The following is a 21,525-nucleotide window of genomic DNA, read 5'->3' as shown; positions in this document are numbered from 1 at the left end:
AAGGCAATATAAAAAAGAGCCTTAACTGCTTAACCTAAGATTTTTACATTATTATTTGCCCACAGAAACCTTTTTAATGGAGTATCCATTAATACTGTAAAGAACACTAATGTTATAGAACATGGTTTGGGAAATGTTATAATGCCAAAATGAATACTGAATAGATTTAATGAAGGAATTTTTTAAATGGAAGAAAATAGAGTTTGTTATCTAATCTCTGGCTGGGAAAGGGCTTTCTAGGCAATTCAAAAATATCTATATAATGTCTTTGTTTTTTTAGTTTACATAGAGAAAAATTTACTTTTTTTTTTTTTTTTTTTTTGGTGTGCACATTACTAAATGACCAATGAGTCAAAGAGTATATTTTAAGGCAAATTAGAAAATATTTTGATCTGATACTTGTAGCTTGTGCCTTCTCTCATTTTTTCTATTTTTATAGAGTTTTATTAATTTTTTAATCTTTTTAAAGAATCAACTTTTGGCTTTGCTGATCCGTTCTGTGGTATATTTATTTCTATTTCATTAATTTCTATTCAACCTTTCTTCTCCTTTCTTTAGTTTTATTTTGCTGTTCTTTTCCTAACTTCTTAAGATGGATACTTAGCTCTTAATTTTTAGCTTTTCTTATCTTCTAATACAATCTGATCTACTGCAATATATATTTCACTAACGTGAATTAGCTCATATGCATATGGTAAAAGTGAGGCTCATGTCTCTGCAGTGAAAAATTTACACTGATGATACAACCATTTTCCCCAGCAACTCGTGTAATGGCAGCTGTATTATACAGGGTTCTCCAGAGAAATAGAACAAACAGGATGTGTATATATAAATACATCATACACATACAGAGGGAGAGAAAGAGAGAAAGATTTATTGTAAGGAATTGGCTCATATGATTATGGAGGCTTGCTTAGAAGTTCCAAGATCTGCAGGCATCAAGCTGGAGAACCAGGAGTCCCAACAGTGCAGTTCCAATTTGAGTCTGAAGGTCTGGAAACCAGGAGAGCCAGTGGTGTAAGTTCCAATCTAAAAGCTGGCAATGTTGAGATCCAAGGAGAGATGTTTCAGTTCTAGTCCAAAGGCAGAAAAAGACCCATATCCCAGCTCAACGCAGTCAGGCAGGAGCAGTTAAAGGAGTTAAAACTCCCTTCCAAGAGGGTCAGCCTTTTGGTTCTATTCAGGCCTTCAAGAGATTGGATAATGCCCACTCATATTAGGAAAGGCAATCTGCTTTACTCAGTCTACCAATTCAAGTGTTAATCTCATCGAAAAACATCCTCACAGACATACCCAGAATAATGTTTGACCATATACCTGGACACACCCTATGGCCCAGATAAGGTGATTCATAAAATAAGCCATCACAGCAGCTTAACGTAAAATAAACGTATCTGGCTGAACATAGCTGAATTCTCAAAGGAATACAGTACTGTACACGATGCTCTTTTACCTGATCGTCTTCTGGGCCCAGGTTGGCCTTGTATTTTGCCTTAAAAGTACATATTATGCAATGCCCAATCTTTGGGCATTTTTGGCCTTTGTGTTTATAACTAAGGAGCCTCTTATTACACCAGCAACCTACATAAAACACACACACACACACACACACACACACACACACACAAACATGAAGTGTTATGTATGTATAACTTTATGAGGAATTTAACATGTCTTTTTAACTGTGCTAGTATTTTTCTATTCCGTTGCCATAACCATTTGGCCACAACTATACAACTGTGCTCATATTTTTATTACAATTATTATTTAGGTTAGTGTTCTTGTTATAAGGTTGCATGGATTTTTTAGTTTTTTGCTTCAATACTTTTTTCCATAAGCCCTATTATATTTAGTATGCATTTTTACAGGATGCAAGATTTTATAGGAATGCATATACTGTACATTTATAGGAAATACATATTTATGAAAGCGTACAGGATTATTATATATTTAAGGCTAAGAATTTTTATTAGCTTTAATTGGTAATATTTTCATTATAAATCAGTTTGTTATATTAATTTCCATTATAATTTCTTCTTTGACCTATGGATTATTGACAATTGTAATTCTTGATTTCTGTGCATATAATGATTTTCTAGTTTCTTTTCTAGCTATTTGTTGTTTCTCTTGATATTTGATATAGCTGCTTTGTGATCAAATAACATTTTTTTGTATGATTCCAATCTTTTGAAATTTGTTGAGACTTGTTTCATGTCCCAGTATAAGCCCTTTTCTAGATAAATACCTTGTTAGTTCTTTGATGCCTTATAAAAGATACTTTTTATATTTCATTTAGCTATTTTAGTTGCTTTAGGCCGGAGGGTTAGTTCATAATTACTTAGCATGCCACTGGTGTAGGTGGAAGTTCCTTACGTAGTATTTCTAATTAATTCTTTTTTTATGACTTCTTGTTCCTTCATATTGCTAATATTTTCTTTTCTTTCTTTTAGTATGTATCTTTTGTATTTAAATTCTTAGTTCATTTTTTTTACAGAAACTGACCTTTATTCATTGTACTAATGTCTGTTTACCTTTTGATACAAAGTAAGGTTTTAGTACAGAAAATCCCAGTCTGTCAGAACAGTACCTGTGCACACTGTACTATCACAGTCTCACTGTGTCTGCAATACTCAGAAATAGCCCAGAGGGTGTGCGAGTAAGACCTCAAGACAGCCTACAGTTTGTCTTACTTGTCCGAACTAGAAAACTCGTATCTGTAAAACAAAGGGCAGCATTGAGGACTGAAACATGTCTCTTTTTGAACAACTGTGCAAGAAAGTATATCCCATTTTTAAAATGTCACTATGGCTAACCTACAATCTAGTGTCTAGAATTACAAAGAATAAAATGAAATCAAAGATTTCTCACTAGTAAAATGAGATCTTAGGAACAGTTTCAAAATACAGTATTAATAAATGTCTACCCCAGTGACATTTATATGGAGCCCAGTACAGTACCTGTTATTAATAGAATGCACAGTTTAGGGAGGAACCAGATCAAACCTTCAGCCAGAGACATCCAGCATCAGAAGTACAAAAAATAAAAAACTTGAACGAAGACATCCTCATGGAGTACTGTTCATGCCGTGAGTGCCGTATCCAAGACTCAAAGATCCCACTCTTTTTAGATTTTTGACAGAGACAACACTAATCATCATGCTTCCTGGAGACTCTCAAAGTTTGAAATATGAATGTTTTCATATCCAAAAGAGCTAACGTATCTGCCCAAAAGAGCTAGTGTGTCTGCCCACTCTACAGAGTTTAAGAACTACTGTGCAAACATTGCACTGATAAAGGCCATCACTATTTACAGAACCTAAAGAGGACCCAAGGGCATGCATCAGCCCTAGCTTAACACCCTGCTTGGAACTAGTTGTGTCATCATGAAGCCATGAGACGCCAACAGACCAGATAGAATGCTGAAATGATAAACACAGATGGAAAGGAAATGAGAGGACCTGGAAGGCATGAGGGAAAGTCTGAGAGATGAGTTTGTAAGACTGCCAAAGTCGCCTTCCCTGGTGCCGGAGGGGCGCAGAAGGGGAAAACACTGTCGCTGGCAAGTTGGTCCCACAAAGGCACTGGTCCTGCCCCACAGATGGCTAAGCATCTGCAGTCGCCATGTCCTTCCAGGAGAGGTGCCACTGAGGAGCAGAAAGCTTGTCAGAGCTCTGGCCCACCAACAAGAACCTTCTATAGCCCCAGTGAGGTTCCAGAATTTTCCTGAAAACAGGAACAAAGCACCAGAGCAACACAAGGGGACTGACAGAGGGACAGGCTGGGCACTGACAACATGAGGTCGTTCAGGTAAACATAAACAACCAAATACTTAGAAAAGGCTTGTAAATTTGTGATCTGAAAGGTTCTCTTTGCAGCATCTCTGATCAGCCAGCTAAAGAAAGGTTGGTGATGAACCCCTCTATCAAAGTCTTTCGTGTTTTTGTTTTATCTTAAAGCACACATGTGAGAGGAAGACAGTTTGCTGGACTGGACCCGGATCCCATTTGTTTGCAGCTCTCTGTCTCAAAGGAGGTGCTTCTGGAGTCCTCCTTCATGGATCCTTCCCCTTCATGTTTATATACAGACAGACTTGTGTTTTTAGTCACTAAGGAGCTGAGCCAGGTATTGACACTGGCTGACAGCTGCCGTCATTTCACAGCACAGCATTTTTTCACAGTGGGCAGGCTGGAATCCACAGGACTTTATTTTTTCTTGATTGACCTTTGCCAAGAACTGAGTGCAAATGCCCAACAGGGCTCCTCCCCGGACGACTCCTGTGAAGTACAGACTTACTCCCGTTCAATCTTCTGAGCCGGAATGTCTCTGAGTCACCTTGTCTCAGAGATGGGGTCTCTCTGCTCCTTGATGTGTTTAACGCTCTTGTAGTGGATAAAGATGACGATGGGGTAGATGTGCACGTGGTGCAGCCGCTCGATGGTGTGGGGGCAGTGACCGCCCAGATGGAGACAGTTGATGTGACCCCTGTGGTCACATCAAAATGGCCACTCCTCCGTGTGTAGTCTCTTAGTCCATATGTTTTAATTGTGCTTCATACTGTTTTTGCTTTTTAAATTTCTGATTATAATACTCAAGTATCTAGGTATTTTCATTCATACACTTACATTCTTGTTGAGGTTTTTAGTTGTTCTGCCTGGTAACGTGTATAGGAGAAGGGCTCAAAAGACCAAGTCTTAGTTTGTGCAAATTTAAGAAGGACTAACATCCTGAAAATGACTAGTAATTGCAAGAGGCTGGGAAAGTTACTAAACTGGGTTGCAGATCTTACCTCGGCAAAGGAAAGGGGAGGAAAGGAGGAGGAAGGGAGGGTGGACAGGAAGGAGAATTTATAGTCCTAAGACCATTTGGCAAAGCTGTTGGGGAATCTTCAAGTCAAAGTTTTCCATCCAAGGAGTCCCTTGTCTTACTGGCCTACCTTAATATTCCTGCCACACTCAGTCATTTGTTTGGGGCATCTCATGAGACGTGTGATCTCAGTGTGAACATGGTGATGGATTCAGAGCACAGCAGCTGGGGCCATCAGTCAGACACTCTTTGCAGTAGGAGATGAGAGAGGTGCATCCTTATGGCCTCTACTTGCGCCACCACCCCACAACACTATGACTTTTACTTTGAAATATCCTCAATTTGCTAGTATGAGAATATTCCTCATTCAACAGGTATATTGATAGCAAGTTGCCTCTTAATTTCTTCTCTTCACTTGCACATTTTTTTAAATTTTTCCTATTCCTTCTACCTTGGCTCACTTCCTTCATGGCTTCTTTCTAGGTTATTTTTATACCTTACCTAGGAAACCTTTGTCTTTACTAAAAAGCCAGCTAGTATAAAGTCTTTTATCAAAACCTTTCATTTTCTTTAGCAGGAGATAACCTGTATTTATAAACACCTAGGATAAGAGGAGCGTCTTTAATATACCCTCGAGTTTGATGTATTCCCTTGGTAACCATATTCTTGATATCTCACACACTGCTCTCAGAAGCTCCCTTCTATGAACCACTGCATTACCCACAGTTTGGCTGGACATATTCACCAGGCTCCTAATTTAGAAAGTGGCTTTTAAGCTGGCCTGGCTACTTCTCTATTTTTAAGTCTTAGTTCTGTTTACTGTACAATGGAATATCTAAGTCTGATGGAATATCAAATTCATCCCTTCTTCAGCAAAACCTGTAGTACGTACTTAAATGGTAGCCTTTTCCTTGAGAAGCAGTATGCCAGTTTCCTCTTCCCAGCTGTTTTCTTTGTGTTCACAAGGCTTGAAATTCTTTGTAATGTTTTTGACAACTTAAAATTGAAACTGGTAACCTTTTAAATGAATTCCACTTCATCAAGTACTTATCCCCACTCTGCCTATCCCCCTACCCTCAACCAACTCAATGCTCTATTTCTAAAGCAATTTATTTTCAATCTCCAATTTAATTAAAATATTGCTCAAGAATTTTAAGTGGTCCTCTGTTATTTTACAAATCAAACCCAAAATCTAAACTCCTTTAATAGCATTTCAAGGCTCTTTTCAGGGCCTCTGTAGTCTATTATTACTAATGTTTTGATAATAAAAGGAGGCAACATTTATTTAATGTTGACACTGTGCTAAGTACTCTACATGTATTAATTGTATTTAATCTTCTTCACAATAAACATGAGATAGGAACTTCTGTTATTCCTGCGTTACATTAAAAAACTGGTAAAGTAACCTGCATATGATCACTTACTTAATAAGTGGTAGAGCAAGGGTCTGAAGCAGGTCAATTTGACCTAAACTCATAATCTCTATCAAGCCATATCTCTCATTATAGTATTCTAATGATAGTCTTTTAAACTTTTGATAAGCAAGTCTTGATTTTTCCTGAGGTTATAATGGCTTTATTTCCTTTGTGCCAAGGCATATTAGTTACTTTTTTTTTAATTGAAGTTTATTGGGGTGACAATTGTTAGTAAAGCTACATAGATTTCAGGTGTACGATTCTGTAATACATCATCTATATATCATTGTGTGTTCACCGCCCAGAGTCAGTTCTTCCATCATCATATATTTGATCCCTTTTACCCTCATCTACCACCCCCCCGCCCCCCTTTACCCTCTGGTAACTACTAAACTATTGTCTGTGTCTTATGAGTTTTTGTTTCTTCATTTGTCTTGTTCCTTTGTTGTTTTCAGTTTTATATCCCACATATCAGTGAAATCATATGGTTTCTCGACTTTTTCAGTCTTATTTCGCTTAGCATAATAATCTCAAGATCTATCCAGGTTGTCACAAATGGAACTATTTCATCTTTTTTTACGGCAGAGTAGTATTCCATTGTGTATTAGTTACTTTTAAATCCTGCTCAAGATCCATTATTTCTACTAGGTCATCCCTCACTGACCATTCTCTTAGGTTTAATTTCCTCTGCATTTAAGTTTGTATATGTAAATATTATTATTAACTGGATTTTGTTCTCTAGTCTAGCTATTTCACATGTGGTTATCTCTCTAGGCAACCTATAAGTTCAGAGACTGTGGCTTCTAGATTTCTTGGTGTGTCTTTTGTACCTGAAGTCATTGTAAACACAGAATAGATGTTAAAATGTTTGTCAAACCCCTAAAAATGCAAGTTGTTTCAGCTGATGGGGTGAATGTTCATTTTTCTGTCTTTTTCCACAGAGACAGGAAGATTGATGGCTTGGTATTATATTACATTTGAGACAGTGAAGAAATTTTGTACAATCAGTGGAAAAGAAACTTTATCGGATCTGGTAAATTAAATTTTTCACTAGAAAATAAATACATAATATAGTATAAAATGATATTGAGGAAACAACTAATTTGTATATCTCATGTAATTTAAGAATGAATGAACAGAAAAGAGGGCATTTCTAATAGAACATATGTCTCATATATATTTGATCATGAGATATGGAATATTAATCCTTAAAATATATTTTCAGCGGTATTTCTGTATGAGGGTAAGAAAATTTATATACATACACACAGTAGGGATGGCAGCTACCTTTCAACTTACATGATAATGCCAATTACCTTGGTAATGGCTACCAAGTGCAATATGTTGAGAAAGATCCCAAGCTGATGTGGCATGATACATTAGGAAAGTCTGCCATGCGTGAGGGACAGTGAGGGACACATGTGTCACATACTTGCAACTCTTCCCTAAGCCTTCTGAAACAGAATAACAATAACTGTAGTAATAGAATAGTATTGGTGCTAGAACAGAATAAAGAACTGATTCTGGAGAGAATGGGGGTGAAAACAGGTTATACTAAGATATCAACAATGGGAGCAACTTTGCAGCTGCAGCAGTAGATAGAACCGGTCATGTTGTTGGTACCTGGTAACTGTATTGGTGCTTTCTCCCTTTTTCTGGGGACATAAATATGAAACAAGATATTTATATTTATTCTCAAATTTAAACCATTAATTTTTATTTTAAATATCTAAGTTATTTTGATAAGATTGTTACACAAAAATTGCACAAAAATTGATGAGAAGTAGGCTTTATTTACATGTAAATATTATTAACTAAGAAGAAATCAAGAATAGAAAATCCCTAATGTTAGCACTAACTCATCTGATTTTGAGTTCAGTAAGTGTGTAAGAGAATTAGAACAGGTATTAGTTTCATTTTATAGATGTGAGAAACCAAAGTACAGAGTTATCTGCAGAACTAGGCTTTAGAATACAAATTTCTTAATATCTAAAGCATTCTTTCCATTACAAGATTAGCCTCAATAGAGCTAATGATTTGCAAACTATAGAAGGGTAAATAATAATATAATTAATAGTAGTAGTACTGAGAGCTACATTTAGTGAGGGCTTACTCTGTGGTACACACAAGGCAGAATACTTTAAATTTTATCGTGTTCATCTTTACAATCTTAGTCCCAATGTCTAGCACAATATCTGGCATATAACAAGTGTTTGTAAATATTTGTTAGTAAATGAACGAATGAATGGATCCCTAAAGAAGCAAAATGTATAAAGTAAATTTTTAACTATTATGCTAAATGATAAAACTGTGATGTCCCAAGGCTGCATGAAAAATAAATACAGAGAAAGCACATGAGAGAACAGAAGTAAAGAATGGACATAATTAAATGGATAAATACTGAAATTTTATAGGTCACAATGATAGCCAGCTGCAAGGAATTTCTAGATATACAATTAAGGATAAATGAAAAGAAAACTCTAAATACTTTGAACAAAGATCCAAATCGGATAACTATCAGGTACAGAAATTAAATGTATTTTAAATAATTTTTAAAATGTTTTTATTTAAAGTAAGTAAAATAATAAAAGTTTTGACTTGTGTTTTTATTTACAGATTTCCAATGGGAGGAAGAATTAAAACAAGAGAAATGAAAGTAAATTGGTAAAGACAGTTAATCGTTAAATGTCTTAAAATATTGACTACTTGTTCATGATTCATATTTATGAAAGATTTTTTTAGTTTTCAAACATTTTAAATTTGTTTTCCTTAATACGAAAAAGAACATATTTATATAAAAGTGTGTCAAGATATAGATGTGAAATTAATTTCTAAAACTCTCAGACTTTAATTAAAATAGATGATTTGTGAATTATTTTTAATCAACAAACATTTATTGAGAGTGTGTTCTGCTGAGGCAAAGTATATGATAGAAGATATAATTTTCATCAAGAGCTTTCGAGTTAGCTTGAATGAGAACCATGCATATGAAAATAATGGACAGTAGGAAAACACATGCAATAAATGTCTGTTGAATGATACTGACATTCTGGGAGAACAAAAATATGAGTGAATGAATGCATATATGGCAATGGGATGACTAATCTGCCAGGAATGGGAAATTTGTATAGAGGAGTAGTAATTGGAAGAGTAAACAGGTTACATTATAACTTGTAGTGATTTTTATTCAGTTTACAATCACAAGCGCAGTGATATGCTATGCCAACCAAGTGCGTGGTTTTCTGAATATTTAGATTTTAGGGGTAAGCATTTTGATTAAATGAGGTGATTTAAGGTGAAATGATTTTTTTATGTGGCTCAATTAAGCCAGTTAGCCAAAGAATTTCTTTTTCCTCCTTAGAGGAAGTCACTCTTTCTCTGGGATACTTCCTCACATCTCAATTGAATTTTACCTCCCAAATCCCTTGACGTCTCAGAAACAAACTCTCACTGTTGTATACAACTCATTAGGTCGATCTATAGCTTGGATAACAGAAGTTAATGTTCTGTTCTGTTTCTTAGCTGTATTTCTCTAGAAATTCCAATTCCTTAGAGACTATAGAGAACTTCGAGATCGTATAACCCAATCCTCTCATTTTACAAATGAACTAAGTGATGCCCAGATAAGTTGTAACTTGCCCAAGGTTATGCTATAGGCTATACTGAGAATTGAGCTAGAACTAGAACCATTGATTCTCTCAAATGTTTTTTCTGATATACTCTGTTGCATCAACTATTGAGTCAAATCAAAGTGTTCTTCCATAAGCATCTTCTTGAGAATTCTCTATTTGCAATTTTAGTGCTTTCATTTACCTTGCCTTAAGTTGAGTCATACATTCTTTTGATTAATTTAAAATTTGTAATTGATGGCTTTATAATTGTTTTTATACATACCATAATTTAGTTTCTCATCATTATTCCCACCTTTATGTATCTGCTTGAGGTGGGCAGGGAGAGAGAATGTGTATGGGGTCTTTCTTAATTCAAAATGTACAGTCTTTTGGTGGGTGATGATGGCTAATAGTAACCACATTCATGTCTCCCGCATATCCCTGTTACTTTGCTGAATTTCAGATGTTAATCTTCTTAATTTAAAATTTTTATCCTTCAAGTTTTGCCCTTTACTGTAAGGCTATTTTTTATTTTTTATAACTTTAATTCCCAAGTCCTTCATCTTCAGCACTAGCTCCGTTTTCTTTAACTGGTATTTTTCAATGAACGCATAGGATATATTTCCAAATAAGTGATTTCTTTTCTTAGCTGTCGCGTCCAGCGCAACACGGGCAGTGAGGGTGCGAGAAGGGGCAGTTTGGGTTAAGTTTTTAAGAAAGAAACAAACAGAGACTTAATGCAGTTAAATCTCTCCGAAGGCCAGGGGTCTCTCAGGCTCAGAGGACTGGAGCCCAGAATATGGCCGACTGGGGGTTTTTATTGAATAGGTATACAAAAACAAGAGAAAGCAACATTGTTTCTTACACGTCTCTGAAACTCACACATCATAACAGAAAAATATTTATCTCAATCACCCTTTGTCAGTCAACAGCTGAAGCACAAGGTCCCACAATGTCTTAATTAAGGTATTTACCTTCTCAGGGTCAAGTCTCTTATTTTGTAACAGTTCCGTTGAGCTAAGTGGAGAGAACTGATCTTTATTGTTTTTGTAACTTCTCTCACAAACAGGTGCCAGGGAAAAGGCAGAGCCGCAACAGCTTTTCCCAGGCAGGGGGAAGGGGAGGCAAGGCCCCTTCCCATATTTTTCTAAGGCAGCTCATTGGGGATCCCCACTCGGTTCTGCCTGGCTTAGGTTGTATCTCCCGTGAGATATCTTACCCGTCTTTGGCTGCAAACCATCTTTTGGGGACCAGACAGAGAGACATAAGGTGTAAACATAAGGATGGAACAAAGTCCCAGAAAGGCACCGTCTCACAGACTCTTTTTTCCTTAAGGAAAGACACGGGGGGACAGTTGGCTAGGCTGTTGTGTGACTACACTTAGCCATTTGTTTCTTGTTATTATATAAGGCATGGATTCATTTTTAATGAGTCAAAAATAAAATTTGTAAAGCAAAAAGTAGTCTCCCTTGACTCCCTTTCTTTCTTCCCCAGAAGTAACTATTATCAGTAGTGTGCTGTGCATTCTTCCTATTTCCTTTCTATTTATTTAGTACATATAGGTGTGCTAATAAACATATGTAATACCTACTATATAAGCAAGCTCATACTATATAGAAGATTCTATATAAATATGTACACATGTCAACCCTATTTATTTTAATAGCAATGTATATTTTAATAGCAATGTGTTCTATAGTATGAATATATATAATTTCTAACCATTCCTTTATTGACGAAGAGTTAGATGGTTTACAAATTTTTGCTAGTATAAATGGTGCTGAAATGAACTTCCTCGTATTTGCACCATATTTTTCAAGGATTTCTGGGTGATAAAGACATATACTACATGAAAAGATTTAATGTATAATGCCAAATTGCCTTTGAAAAGGCTTCTCTGATTTATAATTCCCACCCACAGTGTTAACAGAGTGACTGTTTCCATACGTCCTCCCAATACTTGTTTTATGTCTTTGAACTTTTGTCAAAGTAATGAGTAAAAAATTATATTTTAAAATTAGCAAATCCCTGATTATTAGGAGGGAATATATATATACGCATATTATTGGGTTTTATATAGAAGTTTTAAATTGCTATAAAATCATACATGTTAGTCTTTTCTTTATGACTTCTAGGTTTTTGTCTTGTTAGGAAGGTCTTTAATGTCCTGTATTTCTTAAGATGAAGTTCAACTACATAAAACAGTAATAAAATGAATTAACAATAGCTTAAACAAGATAGCTACTTTTCTCTCAAGTATAGACAAGTCAAAGCAGATAGTCGGAGGTAGATATAGTGGCTTCATGGTGTCAATAGTTGGGTTCCTATCTTTCTGTTCTGCCATTCCACACATGACTTCTATTTCAAGGTTACTTCATTGTCCAAAATCACTGCTAGAGCTTCTGCCATTACATTCGCGTGTCCGCTCTTTTCAGTAGACACCTTGGAAATTCCAGATAACACTTTTGCACCCAGTTACCTGGCTACGCTTAAGTGCAAAGGACACTGGGAAATGTCTGGTGATATGGGCCTAGATTAAGACTGGTATTCTGCTATTAAGAAGGAAAGAGAGAAAGAATGTTGGGTAGGCAAAGCGGTCTCTGCCATGCATCCTAAGATCATAGGACTTTTCTTGTCATTTCTTCTAATACTTTAAAATCATTTTATTTTTACCTGTAGGTTTTTTGTAAGGCATTTGGAGTTAATTTTTATGTATGATATGAGTTAAAAATTTAATCATACTTTGTCCCTGAAAGATAGTCAGGAATATCTGATAAGTATTTTGTCTTTCTCTCTTTGCCACCTTATCATAAACTTAAATTCCTAAAGGTCTGATTCTGCACACTTAGTCTGTTTGTTGCTGTGACAATACCACGTTATTTTACTTGCTATTCTGTTATTGCATATTTTATTATCTAGTAGGGCAAGTCCCTCCTTATCTTTCTTTTAAAAAAGTTTTTGGCTATTCCTGCATTTTTCTCCGTACGATCATTACGAACTTTAGATCCTTATGAACTTTAGAGTCAGTTCATCAAGGTCTATAAAAAGTCCTTTTGAAATTGGCTTTAGTTTAGTTTGTGGAAGAAATCTTCTTTTTACAATTTTGAAATCTTTCTACCTAGGAATATGGTCTCTCTCTCCGTCAATTCAATCTTTGTTTTTCTGTGTTAGTTTATAATTCATTGTTTGGGTTTTATATTTCTTGATAGGTTTATTTCTTGGTATTTTATGGAGTTTGATATTGTGAGGAGAGTCCTTTTTTACATTGAATCACATTGCATTATATAATCAATCATCGATGGTATATTGAATTTGGTTGTTTTATTTGTCTATCTCACTGAACTCTCTTAATAGTACCGTATTTCCCTGAAAATAAGACCTAGCCGGACCATCAGCTCTCATGTGTCTTTTGGAGCAAAAATTAATAGAAGACCCGGTCTTATATATTATATAAGACACAATATTATACTAATATTATATTATATTATATTATATTATATTATATTATATTATATTTATTATATTATATTATATTATAATTATATTATACCCAGGTTTGTATTATATTAAAATGAGGCCGGGTTTTATATTAATTTTTGCTCCAAAAGATGCATTAGAGCTGATTTTCTGGCTAGGTCTTATTTTCAGGGAAACACGGTGCTAGTAGTTCAGTTGTTTTGCTGGAATTTCCTGGATAGAAAATCATGTTATCTATAAAGAGTGATTTATAATAGTTATTCTCTTGATTTCTAGTAACAACTCTGTTTTTCTTTACGTGTAAATGGAACCTTTAGTATACTGTTCTCTGTTTCAGAAAGAGAGCAAACATCCTTGTCTTATTATTGTTCTTAGTGGTCAGGTTTCCAGTGTTTCACCATCAGGGAATTTCTCACACTTTTTGAATTAGGTTCTGGATCCATCTCACTTATTTGTAAAAACAGGTTTGGGTTCAGGGTAGAGAGCCAGCAACCCATTTTAGTTCACCACTGTCACTGGATCTGCAAGTTGGGATTCTGTACAATTTCTTTTATGTTCTTTGTTCTGTACAGGTTTTCTAACTTTTATTGAATGAATTTTTCTTAATTTATATGTTTCTGAGATATTCATTTTATCCAACTTGTTAGTTTTTATGGCATAAAGTTTTGTTCTCTAATATGTTAAAAATTTATTCTGAATATAAAATGTTTCCTTTCTAAGTTGTAACATTATTTGTGTCACCTCTTTTTCTTAATCAGACCTGCAAGAGGTTTCTATATTTTGATCTTTTTCAAGCCATTTATTTTTATGTATTGACCCTGTTTAATAGTTCTATTCATTTTAGGTATTTTATCTTTTGCTTTCTATTATTTTCTATTTCATTAATAGCTGATTTTGTCATTATTTTCTTCCTTCTACTTTCTTCTTTTTAATTGTATATTTGCTCCACTTATTTTGTTTTTCTTATTTTCTATAAAATATTTAAGACTACAAATTTTCTAGTAAGTTACCTCTTTGACATTGTTCTATAGATTTTCTAAATGTGTTTCTATTCTTTCTAAATAGTTTGTAATTTTAGTTTTAATTTCCTCTGTAAGAATTATTAAAAATCGTGGTTTAAAATTTTAAAGTAATTTTTTAAAAAGTCATCCTTTTATTGTTAATTTCTAATTTTATTGGATTGGAATTAGAGAATGTGCTTTATGATATTTAGTGTGATTTTACTTGTGGCTTAATAAATGATTAATTTTTATGATTGTTCTATGTGAATTGTAAATGAATAAAAACAAACGATGTGTTTCCTAGGCACTAAGTTGTATATTTTGTCATTAAGAAGAGTTTGCTAATTGTGTTATTCAAAGTGCGTTATCACTCATATTTCATGTAGCGTTTTATTAAGAGAGAAATTTAGTATACTAGAAGAGGAAAATTATAGCAAGATTAAATAATGGATCTAGAAATGTAATGTCAGGTAGTTCAAGGGAATCTAGTACATACCACCAGTTATATTTGGAAAAACAGACAAAAAAGGAACAAGTACACAGTAAACAGAAGAGTAACATACTGTCTAATTAGCTGTGACTTGTGAGAATGACTATAAAAGTTCAGGACGGGTTATGCAGTAAACAAAGGAAAAAGTCATAAGGAAATTGTCTTTGTAGGATTGTACATAAAAGGAATTGTACTTAAACTGCCTGTTTAGACATTTGTTAAGAACTATAGGCCTAATTGGCCAATATGTCCATGTTACCTTTCTTGTCCTGTCTCATCTTCACTGCAGATGGAAGGCAGCTGGTTAGATAGCCAGCTCACTGTCCTATCAAATGCTTTTTGCTTTTAATTTCCATTTTGTCTAATATTAATATTACTGCACTTGTTTTACTTAGTATATCTTTTTATTCTTAATGTTTTCGTATTGTTTTATTGTAAATATAACTTGTATAGATAACATATAGCTAGATTTTGTCAATGTTTCTTTATCCAATCTCAGAATTCTTTTAACTGAGTAATTAAACTCATTCACATTTACTATAATTATTGATATGTTTGGACTTACTGTATGTTTTCTGGTCAGCATAATTATTGCTTGTTTCTTTTTTCCTCAGTTATTTTTTCTTTTGACTTTCTGCCTCTTTTTTAGATATATCAAGTTTTCTTTGCTTTTGTTCTTCTAGCTAGCTCTTCCTTTAAAACTTTGCATTGCATATGTAGATTTGTACACCAATGATTATGGGCATACCCCAGAGATATTGCAGGTTCAGTTCTAGACCACCACAATAAAGCAAATATCACAATAAAGTGAGTCATATGTATATTTTGGTTTCCCAGTGCATATAAAAATTATGTTTATACTATACTACAGTCTATTAATTGTGCGATAGCATTATGTCTAGAAAATGTACATACCTTAATTTGAAAATACTTTATTTTGCTAGAAATGCTAACCATTATCTGAGACTTCAGCTAGTTGTAATCTTTTTTGCTGATGGAGGGTCTTACCTTCAATTTGTAAAAAAAGTGCAACATCTGCAAAGCGCAATAAAAGGAGGTATGCCTGTATAGAAAATTAACATTTTAAAACTTCTTCGTATGAGACCAAGACTTTATCACATTTTCACTCCTCTCTTGCCTCTTACTCTCTCCCGTGTTCAGATCATCTGGGATTTTAGTTCCAGATTGTTAATTTTAAAATATTTTACTGTGCATTAAAATTATAGGCTTAACCTAAAATTTTTTCACTGGTTTCTTTGCTTACTTTCTGCTTTTTAGAATCTCTGTCTTCCTTTTCCTTAGATCCATAGTTTTTCTTCTGGATACACTCTGAAGGAATTATCTGAGTCTTTGTAAGCCTGAAATATATTTCGCCCCTCTTCTTTGAATGAGTTTGGCTAAATCATTCTTCAGTACTTTCTTTGTGATAATGGAGAAAATAAAATGGAATAAACATTGCTAAGGGAGTCACTTACAATAGAGTAAGGAGACTTAAGGGAGTGAGGCCTGTACACATCTTGTGCCTCAGTTCTTAGAGATGCTATTAGGTTGCTAACACTGTTGCTGAACTCAGCTCAAGGCTTAGCCATAAACATCCTGATGGCCATAAATATCCTGGAACAACTCCTGCATGGACACATGCAGACTTCTTTCCTTGGTAGTTTTCGCTTCCTTCGTTGGCATATTAGAACTAACCAATCCCTGGTAAACTAGTTAGCAATCCTTCATAAGCATGAAATAATTCAATTGTGAGGGTTTTGCCTTTATAAATGCTGCCTTTCTTCTCTCCAGAGTGCAATTTGGGTTGCTACCTGAATCTGTATCTCTCAGATTGCAATCCTTTTGCTCAGATAAATGCCTTTTATTCTTTATTATAGCCTGAATCTCTTCTTTGGTTAACATTTGATACTGTTCTTCGTGCATCTATTCTTGGTGATTCAATCTGTTTTCAGTCCTTTATTAATAACCTTTTGTTTCCTCCTTGGAATATTAAAATAATTTTTCTTTATCTGTGTTAGGAAATTTCACCATGAAGGTTTAGGTGTATGTCCTTATTCTTACTTTTTGCACAGTACTCTGGGGACCCTCTTAATATCGAGACTTGTATCTTTCATCAGCTCTGGGAAATTGTCTTCTATAATTTAACTTAATTATTTCTACTCTGTTTTCCCTTCTGGCACTCCTACTAAATGAATGTTGGAACTTCTGACTCTCTTCTCCACATTTTACACTTTTTCAATATTTTTTTTATCTCTTCTTTTTTATTGGCTCTTCGGAGAATAGCTTAATCATCCATCTTACTAATTTGCTCTTCAACTTTACTGAGTTTTTTTCAGTGATAAAGTTTTTATTTTACAGAATCTCTACTTCACTTTCTAAAATGTACATATTTCCAACTTCTCTGAAAATATTAATTACATAAATCAATTATACTTATTTTGAAACTCTTTTTCTGTGCACTACTAGCTGTTTCCTCAATTGTTAGCTTTTTTTTTTACTACTGTGTGTCTTTTTTTTGTGGTGGTATTTTTTTCTAAATTTAGGCAATTCTTCGTTGTTTACTTTTGTATTTGTGAATATCTTTTTGCTTGCTTATTTTGTTACTTACTGTCTCTAATTATTGTAGAAAAGTAGTTGAATTTGTTGTCATGAAAGTGTGGAAATACCGTGTAATCTAAGAATTAAGTCTTCCTACCCCTCTCAGGGGTTTGGTGCCTTACTTGAAGCACTGCCCTGCCTCTCTGGCCTCAGTGCCTACACTCCCTGCCTTAGCCTCTCAATAGCTATCACAACTGCTTAATGTTTTCCACAAATGAGAGAGAGTGGCAGAACACAGCATTCCAGTGAATTGTCAAATACCTTGATCTATTGATTCTTCTACATGTGTTATGGATAGTCTCTTCCAACTTTGTTTTTCTCATAGATTTGACCTTCTGTCATATATCTGATTTCTAACATTCAGCTTTCTGGCCCTCAATGGTATGCTCTCTTGCTTTCCTATAGTTTTATAGATGGAGACATATACACATAACACACATACATGTATGTCCATCATTTCATGGAATTTGAAGAGGAGTAAGTATATAGAAGGCTTCATGTGCCATCTTGATCTTTTCTCTCAGTTGATTCTTTGGGCATTCTCATTTTATGTTTGACAGAAAAAGTGTTTTCAGAATAAAAGTGTTCTCAAGAGAGAGTAGTACAGCTTCATAGTACACCTTTAACTTCTCTTCATTTGAAGGATTTCTACTCTTTCTATACACACACCTATTCTGAACAAATCTTTCTTCACTAAGTTAGCCAGGATACAGAAGGCTTTCAGGAAGTTCTGGTATCGGAACAGGTCTTAAATGTCTCAACCAATGATAACAATAATCAGCAATAACCATTTCTTGAATATTTGCTGTGTTTTAGGCACTACATTAGATTCTTTACATACTTATGGCAGAAACTGCTAGCTGACTGTTCTGGTATCTGTTCTTACCTACACAGGACAAAAATTATATTTCCCAGTCAACTTTGTAGGTAGATGTGACCCTGTGACTAAGATTTGTCCAATTAATGGGACGTCAGCAGAAATGTGTTAGTCTTCCTAGAAAGCTGCTTAAAGGAAATGGACTTACATGGTAAACAGGGCATCATTTCTCATCCCCAGACCCTCATCTTTCTCCAACATGCTGCATGGAGTGAATGTATAATAGTTGGAGCCCCAGTGGTCATCTTAGACCATGAGATAGCCTAAGAATGGAAGCCATACATGGCAGAGTAAAAATGTAGGAGGATCCTGTGTCTCTGGTTACTTATAAGACCACCATACCAAACCCGGGACTTTCTAACTCTGGAATACTTTTACATAAGAAAATAAACCATGTGGGGCGGCCGGTTAGCTCAGTTGGTTAGAGCGCGGTGCTCTTAACAAGGTTGCCGGTTTGATCTCCACATGGGCCACTGTGAGCTGCACCCTCCACAATTAGATTGAAACAACTACTGGACTTGGACCTGATGATCCTTGAAAAACACACTTAAAAAATAAAAAGTTTAAAAAAAAAGGAAAGATACCATTTATATTTAAGCCACTATAATCTGGTCATGAACCTAATCTAAACTGGATCAGTACCTTATTTAATCCTTAAAATAACCCTGATTTATTAATTACTTAACTACCATGCAATTCTGCCCCCAATAGTTGGGGCAGAATAGTTGGTGGCATCTCTGACACCTTACCTGAGATTGTGAGACTTCTGTTTCTACTCAGAACAAGCTCAGAACAAGCTCAGGCTAGCTTTCATCTGGTGAAGAGAGACAGACAGCCCTGCCAAGGTTCTGTACCTATTGGAATAAATCCCTGTTCTCCTTCCCATTCCTGTTTCATTAACTGCTTCTTGTAATAAGGTTTTTGACAGGGAATTATGTTGAAAAAGTGTCCCATTTACTAATAGACATATTGCTGTTAAATATAAATATGCCAAAAGTCTTATTTTTCACTCTAGCAATTTTGTATATACTCTGCATTTGTACATTCCAGGATAGCTTCACAAGGAGTTTTATTTATCCAGCACTTGAAAGCACCCCACCCACACTTTTCCATCAGTTTTTCTTGGTTAATAAACCGTGTAACTTTAGAACCGTTTCTTAATATATAATATAAAATAATTTTTACCAGCCAAAACAAGTAGTCTGTAGTTTTAGCTATATGTACCCATTCTAAGAAGTGAGTTGGGTGCTTCTTTCTGTTTTCACATATGATTTGCTAAAACAAAACTGAAATATAACTATCCTACCCGTTCTCTCTGTACATCTGACTTTTTTTGATCTACCAAGAGACACCCCCCCCAAGAGAGTAATGTAAGAGAATCTAATAATTTTAGTTTGATTTGTATATCAGCGTCTGGCTATATAAGTAAACAGGAGAAACAGGGATATTGTAGGCACAGTGGATGGTAGGTAGCTCCTTTTATCCCCTTTTATCACCCACCCCTTAAATTTTGTAGCCAAGAAAATGCTAATTTCTAATAATCAACTAATGTACTACCAACCTTCATATGTTGAATAGAATCCTCAGTACCTAACACTATGCTTGTTACTCATAGGTACTTAATAAACATTTGTTCATTATACAAATTGTATTGTTTTTCTGTAATACTTATATATAGTAAAGTCCAAGGACAGAACTAAATTGGAGAAGAATATGACAAAAATGTTAGATGTGTTGAGATTAAAGAAACAGTCTAAGAGAGTGCCCTGTAAGCATTTGAAATTTATCAACCTAGAGATTGTAATGAAACTGTTGAGAAGAAATTAGAGTTTTGAGAGAAAAAGAGGTGAATAAAGAAGAGTAGAGAAATGAGAATTGAACTTTTGGCAATTGGGAAGAAGTCAGTAGTTACTTGCAACAATAATGATATAAGATATAGAATCAAGTAGTGTCACAGAAACCAAGGCAGAGAAGAATTTTAAGAGAGGTACTTCAGTCATTGATGTCAAATACTGTGAGTTAAGAAATTTTAAAAGAAAATAATGAAATTTCTTATTTCCCCCAGTCTTATTCAGGCTCAGCTAGGATGCATTCCCATACAAGACTTTGCTTTGACACAAGATACCTCGAAGATTTTCAGAAGTGGCTCACGAATTACAAGATGTATGTTACAGTATTAATGGATTTTCAATATTTTTTCAGTAAACTAGTATACTAGATTTAATATTGGAAACTTTTTTTTTAGGGTTGGCAGATTTTGTGGCTCTTCAAGACAAGAAGTTTGCTGTACTATTGAACAGTTTGATTTTAGCTAAATGTTTTAAATGTAAACTTTGGGAAAACTCTCTGCATGTATCCAAACAGCTGGAAAAAATTGGTAGGTACTGAATACAGGCAGGCAGTTTGTTGATATCTGCAATTTATTTTGTATTTCACTGTTAGGAAAATTATTCTAAGATGATTATAGACCTTTAAGGAAAAACCATGTTTGTAGTCCTAAATGAGGCACTGTATTTTACTTGGCTTGAAAATCTGATTTTTATTTACTCCAGCTTAAAGGATTCCCTTTGAAATCAGTTGGGAAACCTAATAAAACTTAATGCTCTTATTTTTAAATTTCTTTTCAAACCAAGAGTGAAATTTTGTTTTAGTAATTAGGTAACTATGTGTTGCTCTCTCTTCCACTTTTATGTCTGTTTTGATCTCAATGACAAGGTACAGAGCTAACAGTCCTGGCCATTCCTAATTCATTACAGAGAATTATGTCACATATTTATATCTTAACTATTTTATTTTTTTCAATAACAGTATGATATTATTATTAATCTTCATAGAGATTTTGCAGACAAAAGATTATTTCCCGTCTATTGGGATCTAATTCAGGATGTGAACTAAAAAGCTCTAGAGGGTGACATTTACAAAGACTGGGATATGACTAAAGCTTTCTAGGGTTTTCCAGTTTGGTGCCTTTGGCTTTGTGACTCTACTCCTTCTTTGATAGCCAGAACTCTAAACAAAGAGTTGTTACCCCATGGCTGACAGTCTTGTTAGCTTTATGAGTTTACATGCATCTTGGGGACATTAAAAAATCATATAAGAGGTCTTTAGGGATTGTCTTATTATTCCTTAGAACAAAGATCTCCTACTTTATTTCCTTGAAGTTGATATCAGTGGGTTGCAGAGGGCTGACCAGTCCTGGGAGATGGAGTGAAGGTTGGGATTGGCTGATGAAAGTAAGGTCAAAGTAAAGGAGA

At 34.7% G+C, this 21,525-nt stretch overlaps 1 protein-coding gene across 1 annotated transcript in view; it reads left to right on the top strand.

The window, feature by feature from the left end:
- The window catches only part of HFM1 (helicase for meiosis 1), a 106,737-nt gene that overhangs the window by 48,189 nt on the left and 37,023 nt on the right, over nt 1-21,525 (top strand). The window contains exons 21-25 of the mRNA XM_074335129.1: nt 7,159-7,250; nt 8,632-8,738; nt 8,834-8,881; nt 20,337-20,434; nt 20,517-20,648. Of these exons, the coding sequence (XP_074191230.1) occupies nt 7,159-7,250; nt 8,632-8,738; nt 8,834-8,881; nt 20,337-20,434; nt 20,517-20,648 (477 nt within the window). The remainder of the gene's footprint in view (nt 1-7,158; nt 7,251-8,631; nt 8,739-8,833; nt 8,882-20,336; nt 20,435-20,516; nt 20,649-21,525) is intronic.

Source organism: Rhinolophus sinicus, linkage group LG06 (assembly GCF_036562045.2).
Source record: "Rhinolophus sinicus isolate RSC01 linkage group LG06, ASM3656204v1, whole genome shotgun sequence".
Lineage (NCBI taxonomy): Eukaryota > Metazoa > Chordata > Mammalia > Chiroptera > Rhinolophidae > Rhinolophus > Rhinolophus sinicus.
The sequence above is the reverse complement of the archived record's forward strand: the minus strand, read 5'-3'. Positions and strand labels throughout refer to the sequence as shown.